Raw genomic sequence first — 21825 nt, forward strand, 5'->3', positions numbered from 1 at the left:
GATGACATCATCACAGAGCTATATAGATAGTGCGGGGGGACATACCGAGCCAAATTCTCTGCTGGTGTAAGTTGCAACTGCACCAAATTATACTGGCAGAATACTTGGCCTATACAAACTACCATATGAAAGTGACAATGTAACCAAAGTGGTGGTGTTTTTGTTTGTTTCCATACCAAGTACATGTTCCTTTCCCTTGCTGCAAACTGTCTTGTGACTGTGTATCACTGTTCCTTGCTTGTCACTAGGGTCATGGTGGAAACACTCAAAATGAGCTGTCAGAAAGCAATGAAGAGACAGAAGATGAAGACTATGAGGAAGAGGATCTAGATGATTTCAGGATGGAGAATCTGACTGATCTTGGTGGTTTTGAAGAGCCAGGAATCACTGAGATGGGAAGCATTCCTAAGAGATCCAGAAGACATACAAGCAGAAAGACCTCTTCTAAGAAAAAGTCACCTGCAAAGAAGAAAACAAAGGAGAAAGAGGTTAGTGTTACAATTCAGTTTAATCCTGAAGTTTAGTAATAGCTTGTGAGAATAGGAACAAAGGTCATTCTATTTTCTTTTATAAAAAAGTCTTAATCCATGTCACCTTTGCTATGATCCTGTCATATGCTGCATTGACCTGGGCAAATACTTGAATTGGGAATCTTCAGGAAAAACACAGGTGTAAACAAATGAGTCTTGAGACAGACTGTAGCTCCTGTCCCGCAGGGCTAGCTGGGCTTGGCTCCCTACTCTGGGTGTTGGAACCTCAGAGGTTGCAGCACTGCTCAGGTTTGGCCTGGCTCCCCTGATGGGCCAAATTTGTGAGAGTGGTGTTGTGACCATGTGCATCTGGTCAGAAAGCCCAGAGTGGGAAGCTGAACCCAGCCAGCCCTGTGATCCTTCAACACATTCAGATGACCCAATTTTGGGTCGCAACCCAAGAGTGAAGAAACCCTGTTCTAGGAGCTCTTTTTTTATTATAGTACAGTCTACTGGTAGAACATGATGCAAACAATAAGCAGCAACTGAATTCATTCTTACAATGTATTGCCCAGAAGTCCAGAACACACTTTTTATCTATTCATAACTGTTGCGTTTGGGCCTTGTCAGAGGAAATAGATGGCAAGATACATGGCTTCAGAATTCATACTGTTTGCAGTAAAGTGAAGGAATCAGATGGGAAGACATGAAATTATTGATGTCACAAAGTTCAGCAGGCTTGTATGGTTGACGCGTGGGCAGGCTTTTCCAGTATCTGAAACACAGGCAAAGATAACCAGGTGAGACCATCGCAACTGGCTCAAAACCTCATCTAATAATTTGTACCTGTTCCTATGTTTTCATTTCATTTTCCACAACTTCCTCAACAAATGTATGGACATTTTGAATAGTTCAGTGAAGCTGAATTGAGCTGCCATGTGTTTTTGAAGGGAGATGAAGCCTACATCACTGTTTCATATGCCTTTTCCATGCATCTGGTAATGATTCATGGTCTCTATTTTGTAAAAGACAAAACAGACTAACTGACGTAAGTTGACCCAATTCTATTACTGCCAACACACTAGCATTTAGCAGAGGCTGAACTAGACTGATCTTTTTGTGCTCAGAACAGTGAGACTTTTAGGTCGTTCTAATGATTCATGTGTTAAAGTTGCAGCCCATAGTCACTGACCCGATTTGACATTTCATTGAATTATAGACCCCATCCCACCCACCTGCCAGTGAGCCTTTTGTTAAATTTATGCCTGCAGATTTTTTTTTTGACTTACAATTTCAGTTTTAAGACCTTAAATTACAGAGTCGCAAATCTTCAATATGTTTGCTCATTCAGTGTGTACATTCCAGGCTGGGGTGAGTTATCTGTGAACAGTTGCTAGGACAGTTTACTGATTTACCACCAACCTGAAGAAATTGTCATGTTCCACAACTTTCAGTGAACAGCTGAATTTTATCTCTTATGTAGGGGGAAAATCTTCCTGCTGTGCCTTATTCTAGAATTCTGGCTCTGAACAAACCTGAGTGGCTGCATATATTCTTTGGCGTGATTGCTGCTGCCTTCTCTGGTGGCATCTACCCTGCACTTTCTGTTGTATATGGAAAAATCATTGGGGTAAGTATCAAAACTGTATGGTAAACTAACTTGAACCAGGCACAAATGCAGAACTTTAAATCCTGCCCGACCCTCCAGCTAGTCCTCTCTGGTGATGCCTTAGAGCCTCCTTCTACTCCCACTGTCACTAAACTCTACTGGAGTCTTTCCATTGACTTCAGTAGGAACTTGATCAAGCTCTTAATCTCCTCTCCCCACTTGGGATTTCTTGCCTATTATCCAGCCTTGTGTTTGTAAGTACCAGGGACATCCATGGGACTGTCTGAATAATTAACCCCTTCATTCATGAATCATTGCAGGAAAGAAATGGAGTCTTCCTTTGGATTCCAGTATATGATTGTTGGAAGCTGCTGGGAGTTGGAGCAGCAGCCAGGGAGAATGGTTGGAGCGAGATGTTGAGGGAATCTTTTGTCTTCAGGCAAGAGAAGAGGGGTGTTGTAGTCAGCTGGAGGGGAGGTTGATGGTCTGACGGAGTGACAGCATTCAGTGGAAGGCAGATAAGAGCTGGTGAAGTGGCAGCCTGGAGGCAGGGTTTAGTGGAACTGCAGCTCACAGGCAAATGAGGGGAGGGTCTGGTGGAGGTTTGGAGAAGGAGCAGCTGATGAGAGGCAGGTCAGCTGGGAGAGGTGGAGTGACCTCCTGGCCAGCAGCAGAAAGCTGAGAGGTGGCAGAGTTCAGGTGCTGGGGAAGAGCTGAGAGAAGGTGAAGTTCAATCGTTTCTACAGTGTTTCCTGAGCTATTGTAACTGGTGGTCACTTTGTGCTCTTCTTACATAGGCTTTTGAAGAAACAGATCCTGAAAAAAGGAGCAAAAACACCACATTGCTTTCTCTAATGTTTCTTGTCCTGGCAGTGATCAGCTTAGTAACACACATCATCCAGGTAAAGTTCACTACATTGAAAAATGAAAGCTGAATATCTGGTCATATACATTATGGTCCAGATTTTCAGATCTCGTTGAGCAGGGCCGCCTAGAGGATTCAGGGGGCCTGGGGCAAAGCAATTTTAGGGGCCCCTTCCATAAAAAAATTTGCAATACTATACAATACTATATTCTCGTGGTGTCCCTTGCGAATTGCCTCACAGGCGGTCCTGGGAAAAATAAACCTTCTGCATCTCAGCACAAACCCAGTTTTGAGAAAACTTCTTTACAAGATATCACTGGTTCTCAGCATCAGCTAGTGCTAAAAGGCACTAAAGCTCATTAAAAGGGTTGGACAAATATTTTCCATCAAAACTTTTTCTGGATCGAAAACTAGGGTTTTTTAAAAAGCCGAAAAAATCATGGACAATGTCTGCTCTCCTTCAAAATTTGTTGTGGTTTTTTTAATTGAAAAGCTAAAATTAGTCTGCCAAAACCTGAATATGGTTTGGGGTTTCAGAAGTGTGTGGCCAAATATTTGCTGCTTGCTGTGTTTGATTGTTTAAAGAAACAATAAAACAATTCTGCTTAAAAAAAATCCAAAACTTTTGAACCACCTCAGCTTTTGACCAACGCCTGAGCCCATCCAGTCAGAGATTTTTCCAGGTTTCTGATACTCTGCTGGCTTCCTTGACTCATATCTGTCTCCATGACTTTGGGTTAATTTAGGTTAGAACATAAGAACAGCCATACTGGGTCAAACCAAAGGTCCATCCAGCCCAGTATCCTGTCTATCGACAATGGCCAATGCCAAGTGCTCCAGAGGGAGTAAACCTAACAGGTAATGATCAAGTGATCTCTCTTCTGCCATCCATCTCCACCCTCTGACAAATAGAGGCTAGGGACACCATTCCTTACCCATCCTGGCTAATAGCCATTAATGGACTTAACCTCCATGCATTTAGCTGTTTCCTAGAGACTGGCTCCATGGGGTCCCTCACAAACTGGAGACGGTTGCTGTGGGTTTGTCTTTAGTATAGCTTATGTACATACTCCACGAACTGAGCATTTGAGCTTGTTCCAGAATCTGGGATGAGCCTATGTTGTGAAAACTGAAATGCTCAAAATAGCACATGCCTGTGAATGGACACAGGTGCTAAAATTAAATTAACCCAGGGTTTCTCAAACTGGGGGTCAGGACCCCTCAGGGGGTCATGAGGTTATTACTGGGGGTCGCGAGCTGTCAGCCTCCACCTCAAACCACGCTTTGCCTCCAGCATTTATAATAGTGTTAAATATATAAAAAAGTATTTTTAATTTATAAAGGGGGGTGTTACACTCAGAGGTTTGCTATGTGAAAGGGGTCACCATTATAAAAGTTTGAGAACCACTGAATTAACCCCTCTGAAGCCTCAGGGAATGCAGGGGATGGGGGGGTCTCCCTTAATAGGGTTGGGAAGGATATTGCTCTTATGTGATCCCTCCCCCAGTGGCTAATTTTAAATGAAGCTACCCTCCCCTGACATGAATCTCCCTATGGCACTGAAATTAAATATAGACTATAATTTGGCATTTGAGAAGTGAAAGGGATGTTAGCTCTAATGGAAAAGCTAACAGCTTGGCTCTTCTGCAAGCTTCAAACTGCTGAATGCGCTTTAGGGTAGGGAAGGCTGTGCCTCCCAAACAGCCTGGCCCTGACCCCTATCTGACCCCCACCCGCTTCTTGCCCCTCGACTGCCCACCCCCCTCAGAATCCTCGACCCATCCTGCTCCTTGTCCCCTCACTGTCCTCCAGAGACCCTCCCCAACCACCACCCTGGGACCCCCCCCCGCTCCCTGTCCCCTGACTGCCCCAACCCCTATCCACCCCCCCGCGCTGAGTCCTGACAGACCCCCAGAATGCCCATGATCCAACCCCCCCATTCTCTGTCCCCTGACTATCCCCCAACCTCTGCCCCCTCCCTATCCCCAGGACTCCCTGCCCCTTAGCCAACCCCGCCCCCCCCCTGGCTTCCCCCTCACCTGGAGCCTCAGCGTATCCAGGAGCTTCACTCGACAGTGGTAGCGTGGCTCCGACAGGGCCCCTGAGCTCCACCCCGCTCAAAGCCACGTGGTCAGGGGGCGAGGCTGTGAGCCCCAGGCTGAGCGGAGGGAGCTGAGCTAAGCCTGAAGCTCGTAGCCCCGCCCCCTAACCACACGGCTCTGAGCGGGGTGGAGCTCAGGGGCCCTGCCGCAGCCACCCTGAACCGCTGAGGCTCTGGGAGAGGGGCAGAGACGGGGTCGGGTCAGGCTGAGGCCGGGGAGGGAGCCTCAGCCATTCTCGTGGGGGCCCCTGCGGAGCCTGGGGCCTGAGGCAAATTGCCCCACTTGCCCCCCTCTCTGGGCGGCCCTGTCGTTGAGAGGTATGTTGGGGACATAATGCAACTTTGTATTCACTGTGTTTCTTAGAAACTGTTCCAGAGCCAAGCCACTGAATAGCTGAAGTGGCTGGTATGGAATACAGAGCCTTCCCTTCCCGATTGCTAGTTACAAAGCAGCCCAGGACAGCAATGCCTGAAAGATGCTGCTGACCGTTCTGTGTCCTAGGGGAATGCATTTGGGCACAGCTCAGTTCCACTACATTGGTGTGTATGTTACAAAAAACACCATCCCAGTTGGCAGTGTTAGATAGCAGAGTGAGTAGTGAGGCTAAGGAATGAGTAAGCAGGGAAGGTCACTACACTGCTGACCTCTGCAGCTGGCTGCGGAAGCATGTGGGTGGGGCAGTACGATGAAACTTCAGTTTCCAGGAATGTGTGTGGTACCTTTCACCAGCTTTCAACTAACGTCTGAAACCATCTCCCAAAACACTGTGTAGGTTCTGTAAATTGTGTAGCTGAACGGTTGAAATATCATCACATTTACAGCAGGTTGTTCTAAATATGACTGTACAGCCCAGCACATACAATTCAACTGTTCTATTTCCCATTCTCCCTTTTCAGGGATTCATGTTTGGAAAGTCTGGGGAAGTTCTGACCAAGAGATTGCGATATTTGTCATTCAAAGCATTGCTTCAGCAGGTACGGGCCTCGTTTCTGGGTCAGAGCAATAGACAGCAAATATGCAGCACTCCTGCCACGTTAGCCAGGTGGCTTTTGTGGGCTGATGTTTGTATAACACCATGAAAATTCCTGGTTCCCTGCGGCCTGTGTAGAGCCTCCCTCCAACATGGCTTCGAGAGAACCCATCCTTTTAGTGACACTTCAACACTGCACAAGCGGCAAGTCTCTGAGCACACGTGCGAAACAAAATAAAGCAAAAGCGTGTACAAATTAACTCAGTGCTGGTAGGAGAGCTGTCTAATTTTGATGCCATCTCTTTCACTATCGACCATACTGAAGAGTGTATAAAACATGCATGTATCTGAGTGCATTGGTATATTTGCAAAGATTAACAAAACAGAAGATAAATCTGTATCTGACCCTGATGGTCATGATATAAATGTTTAGATAAATAGGTTTAGGTCTGTTTGCATCCAACTCCATAGCAAACAGACCATATCATAACAGGTGTAGGTTCTCAAAGCATTATCTTTGCTCACTAGAGTGGTTTCTCTAGTCAAGATGACCAGCTGGATCAGGAATGATTTACAATAATACTATTGCAACATGACTGTCCTTGGATACTCCCTCCTGATGGATCCCTGGGAAGGGACACACCTCTATTTGTTGCTTGCTGAGGATTCTCTGTGGGTGAACACTTAGGCACCCTGCACACCCATTGGTAGAGCTTGGTATCACAGGGTTCTGCATATGCACAGGAGCATTCTAAGGGGATAGGGGAGGAGAGGGAAAATTACCATAAACCCAAATGTTCTGCGGGTAAGAATAGTTTATTTTAAGATCGTTTTCAGTTTATCTGACAAATGTTGCTCATCACAGAAGACGTGAGTATCTTAGTGCTTATGTTGGCTCTCTCTCTCCCCCACGCACACGTGCTAGTCAAGCTTTAAATGTCCATACATTGTACTAATGACCCTGACCAGTCTGAGTTACGGTAAGAAGATTTCATTTGCAAAAGCAAAAATAACGGAACTGTCTATTCCCTTGCAGGAGATTGGCTGGTACGACGATCCTAAAAATGCCATAGGGGTTTTGTTAACCAGACTAGCTACAGACGCTTCACAAGTCAAAGGGGTATGTTTGTTTTTGTTTTTATGTTTTGCTTGCAACTATGAATTGCAGTGTTGGCAAGGGGCGATGAAGTTATTTTGGAAAACGAGTTGGTAAATCTACTCTAGAGGCTCTCTGACACATTTAAATAGTCTTGGAAACAGTTTCACTGGTCCCAATTAATGACGATTACTAAAGCTTCGGCAGATGTTCTTACACCTTCCATTTCCTTGTTGTAAGCGACTAAGTAAACAACTTAGTAACTTTAAAAGTAAGCCATGTCCAAGGGCCAGTGTAAGCACTTCTGCACCACTTAAACTGCCTGATGGATCAAAGTCTTCCGTGTATCAAGTGGCCCTAAAGTCCCACTTCGGTTGCTTGGAGAGGCTGTAGTTGTAGGAGAATTGCATTGCAGTCAATGCCCTGAGCTCATGTTGATGTGGGTAGATTTGTTCTTCCCAGCTCTGTCCACTACGCTTCATACACAGGAAGCCTGTTTATGTGGGCTTTCTGGGGTGAAGTGAATTGTCATTAATACAGAGTATCAGTGATGGCAGAAGCACAAGGGACTGTGTGACTTTTGGGAGTGGGGTAGGATAGGAGCCATTGAAAATCCTGCATGTAAGTGGCTAATTCTGCAGAATCTCCCCTTTCCTCCCCACCACACGACCCCATCAAAAAAATTCTGAAGAAAAAAATCAGTCCTACTTTTTAAAATAAATTCGCTCATGAGCAAAGAGTAATAAGTTTCCTGATTTATTCAATAGTTTAAAATAAAATTTAATTTCTACTTCACTTGTCTTAAAAAAAATAAAATCCCTAGCTCTCGGATTCACTAGACTCATTAGATCCTCTTGTTTCAGAGTAGCAGCTTTGTTAGTCTGTATCCACAAAAAGATCAGGAGTCCTTGTGGCACCTTAGAGACTAACAGATTTATTTGAGCATAAGCTTTCGTGAGCTACAGCCCACTTCATTGGATGCATAGACTAGAACATACAGCAAGAAGATATTTATACATACAGAGAACATGAAAAGGTGGAACTACCCATACCAACTGTAAGTCTTTTTTTCTCCTGCTGATGATAGCTCAGGGTTTCTCAAACTGGGGGTCAGGACCCCTCAGGGGGTCACAAGGGTATTACATGGGGAGTTGTGACCTGTAACCTCTACCAAACCCCATTTTGCCTCCAGCATTTACAATAGTGTTAAATATATAAAAAGGTGTTTTAATTTATAATGGGGGTTGCAATCAGAGACTTGCTATGTGAAAGGGGTCACCAGGACAAAAGTTTCAGAACCACTGTGATAGCTCATCTCAATTGATTGGCCTCTTACAGTTGGTATGGCTACTTCCACCTTTTCATGTTCTCTGTATATATAAATATCTTCTTACTGTATGTTCCAGTCTGTGCATCCGATGAAGTGGGCTTTAGCCCACGAAAGCTTATGCTCAAATAAATTTGTTAGTCTCTAAGGTGCCACAAGTACACTAGATCCTCAGACTCAGTAGATTTCATACTCCCTCCCATCTCCTCTTTACTGCCCAGCACAGAGTGGGAATCAATCAAAGATTTGACTAAACGTACAATTGAATCTTTAAAAACTGCAACTTAATTCTTGAGGATAAGGTCCATCATCCCAGCTGTCAAGGTAAAACAGGTGCATGGGATCCAAACTATGAAAAAGCTTATTAGATCAAAATGAACATGAGAACACTGCATTCCCCGGAGCAGTGGTTCTCAACCGGCTGCGAGCAGGTTTCAGGGGGTCCGCCAAGCAGGGCCAGCATTAGACTCGCTGGGGCCAAGGGCAGAAAGCCAAAGCCCCACCTCATGGGGCTGACGCCCAGGGCCCTGAGCCCCACCACATGGGACTGAAGCCAAAACCTGAACAATGTAGCTTCGTGGGGGGCCCTGTGACATGGGGCCCCAGGCAATTGCCCTGCTTGCTACCCCGTAATGCTGGCCCTGGCTTTTATATGCAGAAAACCAGTTATTGTGGCACAGATGGGCCATGAAGTTTTTACAGCATGTGTGGGGGGCCTCAGAAAGAAAAAGGGTGAGAACCCCTGCTCTGGAAAACAAAGAAATATCAGTGAGCGAGAAACAAGGTGGGTGAGGTAATATCTTGTATTGGACCAACTTCTGTTGGTGAGAGAGAAAAGCTTTCGAGTTCACACAGAGCTCTTCTTTAGGTCTTCTTCACCAAGAGAAGTTGGTCCAATAAAAGATATTACCTCACCTACCTTCTCTCTCCTATAGCCTGGAACCAAAACGGCTACTGCTAAGTAAATGGGCAGCTGTATGTTGTGCTAACTGACGTCTCAAAGTGATCTTTATGACTATTGCCAAAGTATATGGCAATAATTCATCTTGGCATTGCTTTGGTTTTATAATTTTATTGAACACAAAAGTCTCTTGAGGACAGGAAAGCCTCTGGCTAGCAAAGAAGGAACCATACTTCCCACCCGAGGTTTATTTTGGTTTGTCCACAATATGATATTTGAAAGATGGATTGTTTCCACAAAACTTTCCATTTCATCTGCAGGCATGAGTAGAGCTGGCCAACATGTTTTCAGTGAATGGTATTTTTAGGAACCCCAAATCTATTCATGAATTTGACTAATAGTCAAAAGAGAGAAGAAGGGAGATTTGTTTTAAGTCTAAATATGTTTCATTTTGAACATTTAAAATAAGCCATTTCTACTTTTGTTTTGAAATGTCATTTCATTTTCAAATTTGACCAAATACAAAAGAAGAGAAAAACACTGCAAAATGGCCAAACCAATACAAAAAAAATTGTGTGGGGAGGAACGGGGGGAGTTTTTAGTCAACCAAAATGTTTTGGTCAATTTGAAATTATTATTTTTTATTTGACCCCCCCCACCCCACACCCAAAAAATTATTTCAGATCTAATCAAATCAACTTTCCCCCTCGATTTTCCAGTTTGGCCCCCAGCTGGGCACCCAATAACTGCAATGCCCCAAATTAGAGGCTGTTGGCTCCTCATGATTTCTGTGCCTTGTTGTGGCACAGGAGGACCCTGATATTTTTTGTTGAATTGAGCCCATGTGGCCACATTTTCATCAGGCTTCCTGAACCTCACCCACAGTTAGGGGTTTTTGCATATATAATTGTCCATTTTAAATGCACAACATTTATGATTGTTCTCCCTCTGAATATTTGATCCTGAGTGAACAATGATTTCATACATTTGATCTCTATTTAGTGTGTCAAGAATTAACTCTAACTTTGGACTCTTTTGCTTTTAATAGGCTACTGGAAGCCGACTTGGCTTGTTCACTAAGACTGCCTCTACCCTTCTGTCCGCCATCATTATTGCTTTTGTATATGATTGGCAATTAACTTTGCTTATCCTGGCCTGCATTCCTTTCATTATTGCTGCAAGTGCTATTCGACTGAGCTCTGTGGCTGGTCGTGCGTCAAAAGATCAAAAAGCTTTTGAAGAGGCCGGAAGAGTAAGATCTCCAATATAAATTAAATGGGTATAATATTATATCGTTTTAAGGACGTCATTGTCAGTGATGAGTGTCTACAGAAATTATATATTAAATAAAACAGTGATAAAGAGAGACATTCTATTATAGTGGGATGCTAGCTCCACTCTAGTTAAGGTTGAGGATGACTTTTCTTATTGCTTTAAAATCCACACAGTTACTCATATTGCCTTGAAATTCAATGGCAAAACAATTATGTTAACACAAAGTTAAGGTTGCTTGGTGGCAGGTCGTCCCCTTGGTGAACCTTGAGTTGAGCAAAACTCAAACTTCTGAACATCAGGAATTCCCCAATGCTTTCAATAATTCCCCAATGCTCCCTGTTAACACACATACCTTTACTCTGCCAACCCCACAGTTGCTGAAATGTTCAAGCTCTTCACTTTCTTCTCCAGTCCATTCAATGTCACCCACAGGATTCCAGCTAACAATATGAAAGGACAAAAAGGGGTAGGGGAAGGTTGACCATGCTAGCTTCCCTCTAGCCTCTTTCAGCTATGCCTCACTGTGCACGTACTCTAAGTGGCCCTTGTCACTTTAAAAATTCAGAAGGTTCCAGATTGTGGTGTACACTTACCAACTCCCCAGAAAGAATATCAGACGTACAATGTGAGACCCACTTTATAGCCTTTTATAGCTCCCATGCCCTGATGGTACATCTGAGCTGGGAGGTGATTGCCAGGTCTCATAGACATACCCATGCTAGCTCTGCTTGAGCTAGTGCACTAAAAAGAGCAGTGTAGCCAGGATGGTGGCTTGGGCGAGCCTCAAGTAGTATGTGCCCAGGGGGTCTGGGTGGGTTTGTACTCATGGGGCTAGCTCAAGCCACTGCTCGTGCCACCCTGGCTATGCACAGTGGGTACATCTATGCAAGCTTGGACTCGCACCTTCCAGCTTAAGGGTAGGGCTACTGTTACATACACGATACCATCTCAACCTACACTTTCCTTTAGCCATCCTGAAAGCATTAGAATCCTTTCAAATTCCACCTCACAGCTGGCAATATCCTTTGTAATTAAAGCCCCGTGCCCTGTTACTGACATAACCTACACAATTCCACATAGAACTCAGACGTACTTCATCCTGCACACCTGCACCTCCTGCCTTTCCACACACACACACATAGATCTCCTCATATCTCAGTCACAGCTCTGTCACACATCTCCAAGTCATCCAGAGATCTCGCTAACATACCTACCAAGCAGAGCTAACTACATACTCCGCTCTTCAGTACAGTTTCATTTGCTACTGAGCACACTCACTTTGCCTGGAGTGTGCATAGATAATAAATGCTTAGATTGCTCATATGGCAGCTCGCTACTGAAAATACCCTGTGCCCTGCTAATGATATAAGGTACGCAATTCTGCACTGTTCTGATGCACACAGGATCCTGGAGGTACATAGATTAATAGATTCATTGACTCTAGGACTGGAAGGACCTCGAGAGGTCATCGAGTCCAGTCCCGTGCCCTCATGGGAGGACAAAATACTGTCTAGACCATCCCTGATAGACATTTATCTAACCTACTCTTAAATATCTCCAGAGATGGAGATTCCACAACCTCCATAGGCAATTTATTCCAGTGTTTAACCACCCTGACAGTTAGGAACTTGTTCCTAATGTCCAACCTAAATCTCCCTTGCTGCAGTTTAAGCCCATTGCTTCTTGTTCTATCATTAGAGGGTAAAGTGAACAAGTTTTCTCCCTCCTCCTGATGACACCCTTTTAGATACCTGAAAACCGTTATCAAGTCCCCTCTCAGTCTTCTCTTTTCCAAACTAAACAAACCCAATTCTTTCAGCCTTCCTTCATAGGTCATGTTCTCAAGACCTTTAATCATTCTTGTTGCTCTTCTCTGGACCCTCTCCAATTTCTCCACATCTTTCTTGAAATGCGGTGCCCAGAACTGGACACAATACTCTAGTTGAGGCCTTACCAGCGCAGAGTAGAGCGGAAGAATGACTTCTCGTGTCTTGCTCACAACACACCTGTTAATGCATCCCAGAATCACGTTTGCTTTTTTTTGCAACATCATCACACTGTTTACTCATATTTAGCTTGTGGTCCACTATAACCTCTAGATCCCTTTCTGCCGTACTCCTTCCTAGACAGTCTCTTCTCATTCTGTGTGTGTGAAACTGATTGTTCCTTCCTCAGTGGAGCACTTTACATTTGTCTTTATTAAACTTCATCCTGTTTACCTCAGACCATTTCTCCAATTTGTCCAGATCATTTTGAATTCTGACCCTGTCCTCCAAAGCAGTTGCAATCCCTCCCAATTTGGTATCATCTGCAAACTTAATAAGCGTACTTTCTATGCCAATATCTAAGTCGTTGATGAAGATATTGAACAGAGCCCGTCTCAAAACAGACCCCTGCGGAACCCCACTCATTATACTTTTCCAGCAGGATTGGAACCATTAATAACTACTCTCTGAGTACGGTATATAGCCAGTTATGCACCCACCTTATAGTAGCCCCATCTAAATTGTATTTGCTTAGTTTATCAATAAGACTATCATGCGAGACCGTATCAAATGCCTTACTAAAGTCTAGGTATACCACATCCACCACTTCTCCCTTATCCACAAGACTCGTTATCCTATCAAAGAAAGCAATCAGATTGGTTTGACAAGATTTGTTCTTTACAAATCCATGCTGGCTATTCCCTATCACCTTACCACCTTCCAAGGGTTTGCAGATGATTTCCTTAATTACTTGCTCCATTATCTTCCCTGGCACAGAAGTTAAACTAACTGGTCTGTAGTTTCCTGGGTTGTTTTTATTTCCCTTTTTATAGATGGGCACTATATTTGCCCTTTTCCTGTCTTCTGGAATCTCTCCCGTCTCCCATGATTTTCTAAAGATAATAGCTAGAGGCTCAGATACCTCCTCTATTAGCTCATTGAGTATTCTAGGATGCATTTCATCAGGCCCTGGTGACTTGCAGGCATCTAGCTTTTCTAAGTGATTTTTAACTTGTTCTTTTTTTATTTTATCTTCTAAATCTACCCCCTTCCCATAAGCATTCACTATGTTAGGCATTCCTTCAGACTTCTCAGTGAAGACCGAAACAAAGAAGTCATTAAACATCTCTGCCATTTCCAAGTTTCCTGTTACTGTTTCTCCCTCCTCACTGAGCAGTGGGCCTACCCTGTCCTTGGGCTTCCTCTTGCTTCTAATGTATTGATAAAAAGTCTTCTTGTTTCCCTTTATTCCCATAGCTAGTTTGAGCTCATTTTGTGCCTTTACCTTTCTAACCTTGTCCCTGCATTCCTGTGTTGTTTGCCTATATTCATCCTTTGTAATCTGACCTGGTTTCCTAAGCTCTGCTTTGCTCTCTCACATCCACACATCCTCACATCACCAAGACACTTACCAAGCAGGCCCAGCTACTGTTTCCACTATTTAATGTAGGTATAATGTAGAATCCTGACTGCAACTGGAGTATATGTAAATAATTCCCATTCGCTACTGCCAGCTCTATGGAACAGATGGAACGTGGGGTGGGCAGCCTTTGATTTTTTTTTCTTTCTTTCTTGTCCTGTAATATTGTTAGCTGGAATCCCGTGGGTGACAGAGAATGGGCTGTAAAACAAGGTGAAGACCTTGTGCATGTCAGCAGCTGCGGGGTTGGCAGAGCAAAGGTATGTGTGTTAACTGGGCACTGCGGAAAGAGGGCAGAGGTAAGCTTGGATGCACAACCTGACTTGTGCATCTCCTGGTTTTCAGTAGTTTGAATTTTGTTCCACACTGCATTTTGCAGGGGTACGATACCCCCAAGCAACCTTAACTCTGCATTTAACAGCGTTCTTTGCCATGGAATTTCTAAGGTTTTTTTTTTTTTAAACAGGAAAAGCTCTGGTGGTATTAGAAGGTTGTGGCCATATAGGCAGTTGTACATATAGTGTTCCACAATTAGCATACTGAGCATGCTGCACCCCCTGACACACACATTCATCAGCTGTGCCTCAACGGCCCTGCTTCAGCAAACCTCCCCCGCCATACCTCTGACCCATTCACTGCATTCCCCCAACTTTTCTATTGCTGTCACTTCCTCCCTCCTCTGATCTGATTCACATGCAGTGCCTGGGGTGAAGGACAGCTGTGTTCCAGAGGCATAGTGTTCCTGGTCGTGTTTCAGAATGGCTAGAGGGTGGAGTTTGTATCAGGCTGGTGGGAGAAATCCCAGTTAGGGTTTGTGTTCCAAAACACTGACAATTTTATGTTTGAGAGAAAAATCCTCTGACCCCTTTCCAATAGATGTACCCCATCTCCAAGAACAGTGAGGTGTCAGAGCTTGTAATGGTTTCTGGTCAGCCACGAACCCTCCAATTTCCCCATGAATGTGCATCCAGTAGCTTTCCTGTAGTGTTGGGGTGCATTAACAGAGCTGGGACGTGCACTAGGTCAGGTGTATTGGTAGAACTGGGGTATAGGAAGGTTGGGGTACACTGGAAGGGCTGGGGCTGCAGAAAAGTTGGGGTGCATGAGGGGTTAGGGTGCAAAGACCAAGCTGGGGGTTGGGGTGCAGGAAGGTTGAGGTGCAGGATGGTTTGTTTATTGGCAGAAGAGGGCACAGCGGGTTGCGGTGTAGGGCTGGGGTGCACTGGCAGAGCTGGGGGGTCATGTGCCTCCATCACCTGAACCTCTTATCTCCCCTACCACCTATTCCTATTTACCCCAATCCCCCTTCCCAGCAGGGTTGCCAATTTTGGTTGAACCTATTGCTGGAGGTTTCATCACATGACACAATCTTTAAAGATTAATCTTTAATTCCTGAGAAACAACGAGGAATCTGGTGGGTTTGTGGATACAGACTAACATGGCTACTCCTCTGATACTTCAATTCCTGGAGACTCCAGGACAATCCTGGAGGTTTGGCAACCCTATTTCCCAGAAACTTTACACATCCAATTTTCCACCCAAACGCTTTGATTGCATTTCTCCCAAAATGAAATCACCTCCTATGACTCTCACATTGTAGCAATCTCCAGCCACTCAGTTCAAAATTCCTTTTGACTTGAGTGTGTGTGTGTGTGTAATTAACTTATCTCAGGGGTCTCAAACATGCGGCCCTCGGAGCTCTTCTCTGCGGCCCGCGGAGCTCCCCCAGTTACTTCCTGTTGCCGCCAAACTCCCCTCACCCCCGCCCCCCTCCCCGAGTTATTTTCTGTGCCTAAGCTCCCCGCGCGCTGCTCTCCAATGTTTGGGGCCGGGTCTCTCCCCTGGCCCCACCTGCCGCCCCCACGCGCCTCCCCCCAGTGTCTCCCGGCCCCCACTTGCTGCCCCCTCACCGCCCGGGAGCCTGCCCGGGAGCTCATGCTGACTCCACTCCTCCGCTATGCCGGCTTCTGGCATCACCTGCTGCCGCAGGGTCCTAGCGCCCCCCTGCACTAGGGCCAGGGCAGGCTGCCCTTCCCCTGCCCTTCTGCCCTAGTCCTGAGACTCTCCAATGCCCCGAGCCTCTCCAATGCCTCAAACCCCTCACCCTCAGCCCCACAGCCCTCACCCATGCACCCCCTCCTATCCCCAAACTCCATCCCAAAGCCTGCACCTCCACCCCCTGCCGCAGCCTGGAGCCTGCACTGAGCACAGAGCCTGCACTCCAGACCCCCTCCCCCACCCAAACTCCAGCCCAGGGCCTGTACTCCAGACCCCCTCCCCCACCCAAACTCCCTCCCAGAGCCTTAGGCAGTAAATCTAAGTGCGTGTTTTGTCCTTTGAGTGAGGTGCATTACTGAGTGTATATATTTATTAAAACTGCTTGGCAATGACTTTGTCAAAAAAAAGAACACTCATGGAAGAAAAGAGAGTTTTCCAAGACAAATGGGAGAATTTATATTTTTTCACAGAGGTAAAAGATAAAATTCAATGCCTTATTTGTCAGCAAACGATTGCTGTTCCCAAGGAGTATAACGTGCGTCGGCACTATGACACGATGCACCGTGAAAAATATGATGCATTCACCGGAAAAATCCGAGAGGAAAAAGTTCAGCAACTTAAAGCAGCATTTGCCAAGCAAAGAAATTTATTTTTAGGGATTAACAAGTCTAGCGAAGATTCAGTAAGAGCAAGTTTTGTGATAAGCGAAATGATAGCTAAATCATCGCGACCTTTTACAGAAGGCTTATTCATAAAAGAATGTCTTATGAAGGCCAGTGAAATTTTATGTCCTGATAGGAAGAAAGTTTTTGAAGGCATAAGCTTGTCTGCAAATACAGTTGCCTGCAGGATAACGGATTTAGCTGATAATGTGCAAAAACAATTGATTCAAATGGCAAAAGACTTTGAAGTATTTTCAATTGCTCTTGAAGAGAGTACAGCTGTATCAGATACCGCACAGTGTGCAGTGTTCATTAGAGGTGTGGACTGCAATTTGAATATAACTGAAGAATTGCTAGACTTAATGCCACTGAAGGGTACCACAACGGGACGTGACATATTTCAAGGATTGGAAGAGTGCATTGAAAAAGCTGCGCTGCCATGGAACAAACTCGTATCTTTGGCTACAGACGGTGCGCCATCAATGTGCTCTGAAAACATTGGTGTGGTTGGATTATTGAAGACCAAACTGAACAGCCTCAATATACCAGGAATTAGCTTCACCAGTATACATTGTATTTTGCACCAAGAAGCCCTGTGTAGTAAAAGTCTACAAATGAAAGAAGTTATGGATGTAGTTGTTAAAACTGTTAATTTTATACGTGCACGAGGGCTGAATCACAGACAGTTCACTTCTTTTCTAGCAGGTATGGACAGTGAATATGGGGAACTTCTGTATCACACTCAAGTTAGATGGCTGAGTCGTGGAAATGTTTTGAAGCGTTTGTTTGCACTTAAAGAGGAGATTGATTCCTTCATGAAAATGAAAAACAAGGAGGTTCCACAGCTTGCTGATTCCACTTTTATCTGCAACCTTGCTTTTCTAACAGATGTAACTGATCACCTGAATGCACTGAACTTGAAACTTCAGGGTAGAAAACAGGTGATAACACAGATGTATGACAGTATTAAGTCATTCAAAGTCAAGCTTACTTTATGGGGGAAACAGCTGACTGCTGGCAATTTGGCCCATTTCTCAACTCTGAATTCCTTAGGAAAAGTTGAACCCAAATCCTTAAAAGAATATGCAGAGATCATTTCTAACTTACACAAACAGTTTGATGTGCGGTTTAAAGATTTCAAGGCACTTGAACCACATTTTCAACTTTTTTCCACACCATTTGCTGTTGAAATTGACAATGTTGCAGAGGAAATGCAGATGGAGTTAGTGGAGCTTCAGTGTGACACGATTTTGAAGCAGAAGTATACAGATGTTGGAATTCCAGAATTCTACAGGTTTCTTTCACAAGAAAGATTTCCCATGTTATTCTCTGCTTCTGCAAGGATAATGGCAATGTTTGGAAGTACATATATATGTGAACAGTTTTTCTCTTCCATGAAGATTAACAAATCTGTGTTAAGGTCAAGGCTCACTGATGAACATTTGCAAGCAACACTGAGATTGGTTTCGTCTCAGGATATCAAACCTAATATTGATGCTCTGGTTGATGCAAAACGCTGCCAGCTAAGTGGCCAAAAATGAAATGACTGTCAAAATTAGCACTGACGTTTCACATTACAGCTAAAGAAGTTAATAAAAAAGTTAATAAATTGACTTTTAATGGCATACTATATTTTAATACTATACTACTATATTACTCTTCATTTTTTTTTCTGCCTACCTCCAGGCGCTTCCCGCCACCAAGCCGCCAAACAGCTGTTGGTGGCGCTTAGCACTTTCCAGGAGGGAGGGGGGAGGAGCGGGGAGCCGCGCACTTAGGGGAGGAGGTGGAGAAGAGACAGGGCAGGGGCGGGGCCTCATGGAAGGGGTGGATTGGGGGTGGGGCCAGGGGCAGCAAGGGGGCGTGTCAGTGATGCGGCCCTCGGGCCAATGCACTAGTCCTCATGCGGCCCTCAGGGTCATTTGAGTTTGAGACCCCTGACTTATCTTTAGCAGTGTTAATTGAAGGGTGAGTTCACAGCCATCCAGTGGTTTGTGATTCATCTTCCAGTCCTTAGTATCTACCTATGAACTCTAGCTCTACAGTTCTAGCTCTAAGTTTTTGTTTTTGTTATTTTTTTAAAAACACCCACCACCTAGAAACTTTTTTTTTTAAATGGCTGTTTTAGGGCTTGTATCTCCAGAATGTCTGGCTCAACAGATGTCAAGTTTGGGTCATTAACCCTGCCCTGCCATCTCCTCAGGTGCACCACTATAAATTGGTGAACCTTATGGGGGTGTAAGATATGTGTAGTGATCCAAATTTGGGGTTATTTGACCAACGGGTTCATGAGATGCCATTTCCCACCAAATAATCCGCTTTACTAAAGGTTCGTTCTAGTAATGTTTTTTTGCCCACATCTAGATATCAGACCATGGGTCTGATCCTGGCACAAGGGTCTCACTCACTTGAGGGTTACCCCCAGAGAATACATGGCATCCACTAGCCACTTGGGGGAAGCAAAATTCAGAACATTATTAGCAAAAGAGTTTGGCCATCCACTTAGACTCTTGAGTAAAGGTCAAGCACTCCACAAGTTACATTGAGCACGTATGTAAAGCGAACCCCAAAGGATTTGCAGGTAGAATATGGTCAAAGCGGCTGGATAGACTGAAGAGATGTACAGTAAGTGTATGTTCCTGAACTCCCCCAGCTACTGACAGTTCATGGTCCCCTTTGCTGAAAACCTGGGAAAGCATGGCTGGCATGTTGCTAAAATCTGTTACTATCAGGCTTTTATTTTGGAGGGGGGTGTAATGTCATCAAAGTATTTTTGTTTTAAAAAAATAGGCGTGCAAATGCTTGCTGGCAAAAGAGGAGCATTTTATGGGATGGAGGAGTTAGAGGAATGGGGTGAGAGGGGTTTGGGGCTGCACGGAGGAGAGGGGGGATTATGGGGAGGGAGATAAATGCGGACGGGTGGTAGAGGAGTTGGGTTTGGGGAATGGATACTGGGAAGCAGACATGGGGGTTTGTTGCAGAGGGTCTGGGGGGAATAGGGGCAGCTCCACGTTCTCCCCTTCTGTCCCTTTTGTGTGTGTGCTTGAATCTGGGGGACCCCCTAGCTCTCTAGGGGAGTCTTAGCTCCTCTCCCCACCCCTGCATGTGAGGTGGAATTTTTTTGGGGGGGGAGCGCTTGCCTCTCTGGGGGTGTCTGAGCCCTGCACCTGACCCCCCTCTGTTTGCCAGGCTCTGAAGCTGCCTTGCCCAGCCGCGGGGATCTATCTGCCTTCCATGTCCCCTCTTATGTGAGCCAGGGTCTGCAGTAGGCATTGCTTTCTGGGGACATCTAAGCCCCTCTCCCTACCTCCTCACATGAACTGGAATCTGGGATGCTTTGTCCCTCTAAGGGAGTCTGGCCCCCTCTCTCTGCCTCTCCCCATGTGAGCTTGGATCAGGGAAGTGCGGGTCCTCTGAGTGGGAAGCTTAGAACAGGCATGCTCAGAGCATGGCCCAAGAACGCACTGCTGAGAGAGGGGTGAGGAGCTGAGAATGGGCATGTCAGAAACTCTACAGTCCTGGGGAGGGGGAATGGGAAAACCCACTGGCATGAATGGAGCAGTTCATATGTCTCAGAGCTAGGTGACCAGGTGTCTCAATTTTATAGGGACTGTCCTGATATTCGGGGCTTTGTCTTATACAGGTACCTATTACTCCCCACCCCGTCCTGATTTTTCACACTTGCTATCTGGTCACCCTCCTCAGAGCTAGATTCTGGCTGAATTCAGGCTGGGTGTTCACTTTCAGCTGAGAACATCCCATTGAGATGAATGGGCCACTTCACAGCTCTCTGAGACTATTTTGATGCTGATGGATGTGTGGAGCACCTCTGCTCCATTGGCCTTCCAATTGTATACAGCATTATAACTGAGCACCAGCTCTGCTCTGGCTAAGGTGGGGAAGCCCTTCCTGTTTAAAGGATGACTACTAAGTATGCTAAAATCTGTGTGTTTACACAGATTGTCTTGAAATTTGCTATGTGTCATGAAAGTGTAGGGTAGGGTGAGTGATCCAAAGATGGGGTCATTTGAGTATGAGGTTCCCCAGAGCCTCCAGGGAAAAAAAATTAAGTTCACAGATTCTAGCAGCTTTGAAGTTCTACGCACACCCTGAGCAGAAATCTGAAAATGAAATGTAAACTTTTGTTTTAATTTGGACAAATGGACTCAGAGCACAGCCAATAATAAAGAAGACTCTCAAACTGTATTTGAAAAGAAAATTAATTACAAGGGGTGATTGCAGTGTAAGAGTATATGGGAAGAAGGGAGCTGCTTTGGGTCTAGAGCAAGGGATGGGGGCATAGGTGCTGACTCTGTCGGTGGAAAAAAATTGGTGGATGCTTAGCACCCACTGGCAGCCAGCTCCCTCCCTTCTCCCACAGCGCCTCCCACCCACTGGTGGCCCCACAGATCAACTCCTTCCCCCTCCCTCCCAGTGCTTCCTGCCCACCACAATCTGCTGTTCCGCAGTGTGCAGGAGGTGCTGGGGAGAAAGGGGAAGCAGGGGGATGAGGTGCACTCGGGGGAGTGGGAGGAACTGGGCGGGAGGAAGTGGGGTGGGAAGAGGCAGGACGCAGGTGGGACTTTGGGGGAAGGGGTGGGATGGGAGCGGGACCTGGAGATGAGCAGGGGGGTTGAGCACCCCTGGGGAAAGGAGGAAGCTGGCACATGCAAATTTAAATATCTGAAATCCAGAAAATGAGAAGTTAAGATACACGTCGCCCCTGTGGCAGTGCTGGTCAAAGCGTGTGGGGGAAGGGCCTGGTTTGGAGAAGGGGTGGACTGGGTGGGCCTGGCACATGGCTGGGGAAGCCTGGCAGAAGCAGGAACAGGAGTCCCCATTGGGGGTGGGTAGTAGGAGTGTGGGGCTCACCCAGTTCCATGTGCCGCTCAGGCTGCATAACCAAGGTAGCATGCAGCCCTCCAGTGAGCTGCTGCCTGGGATATGGGTACTCAGAGCAAGGAGCAACTTCTTACCTTTTAATGCCTTCTATAGTGCCAGCTAATGCTGCTGTACAACAAAATGTACAGATGGGGGAGGAGTACTTAGGAATCACATAGCAGCCATGTTAGCTTAGCAGAAAGACCACGGTGTGACCTTAGGCAAATAATTTAATGGTTGTGCCCCGGTTTCCCTGAGAATGAT

At 45.5% G+C, this 21825-nt stretch overlaps 1 protein-coding gene across 1 annotated transcript in view; it reads left to right on the forward strand.

Moving 5' to 3' along the window:
* Window positions 1-21825, forward strand: part of LOC123363418 (ATP-dependent translocase ABCB1-like) — a 68522-nt gene that overhangs the window by 37000 nt on the left and 9697 nt on the right. Inside the window, exons 16-21 of the mRNA XM_045004363.1 lie at window positions 249-488; window positions 1954-2100; window positions 2877-2981; window positions 5943-6020; window positions 7053-7136; window positions 10389-10592. Of these exons, the coding sequence (XP_044860298.1) occupies window positions 249-488; window positions 1954-2100; window positions 2877-2981; window positions 5943-6020; window positions 7053-7136; window positions 10389-10592 (858 nt within the window). The remainder of the gene's footprint in view (window positions 1-248; window positions 489-1953; window positions 2101-2876; window positions 2982-5942; window positions 6021-7052; window positions 7137-10388; window positions 10593-21825) is intronic.

Source organism: Mauremys mutica, chromosome 2 (genome assembly GCF_020497125.1).
Source record: "Mauremys mutica isolate MM-2020 ecotype Southern chromosome 2, ASM2049712v1, whole genome shotgun sequence".
Lineage (NCBI taxonomy): Eukaryota > Metazoa > Chordata > Testudines > Geoemydidae > Mauremys > Mauremys mutica.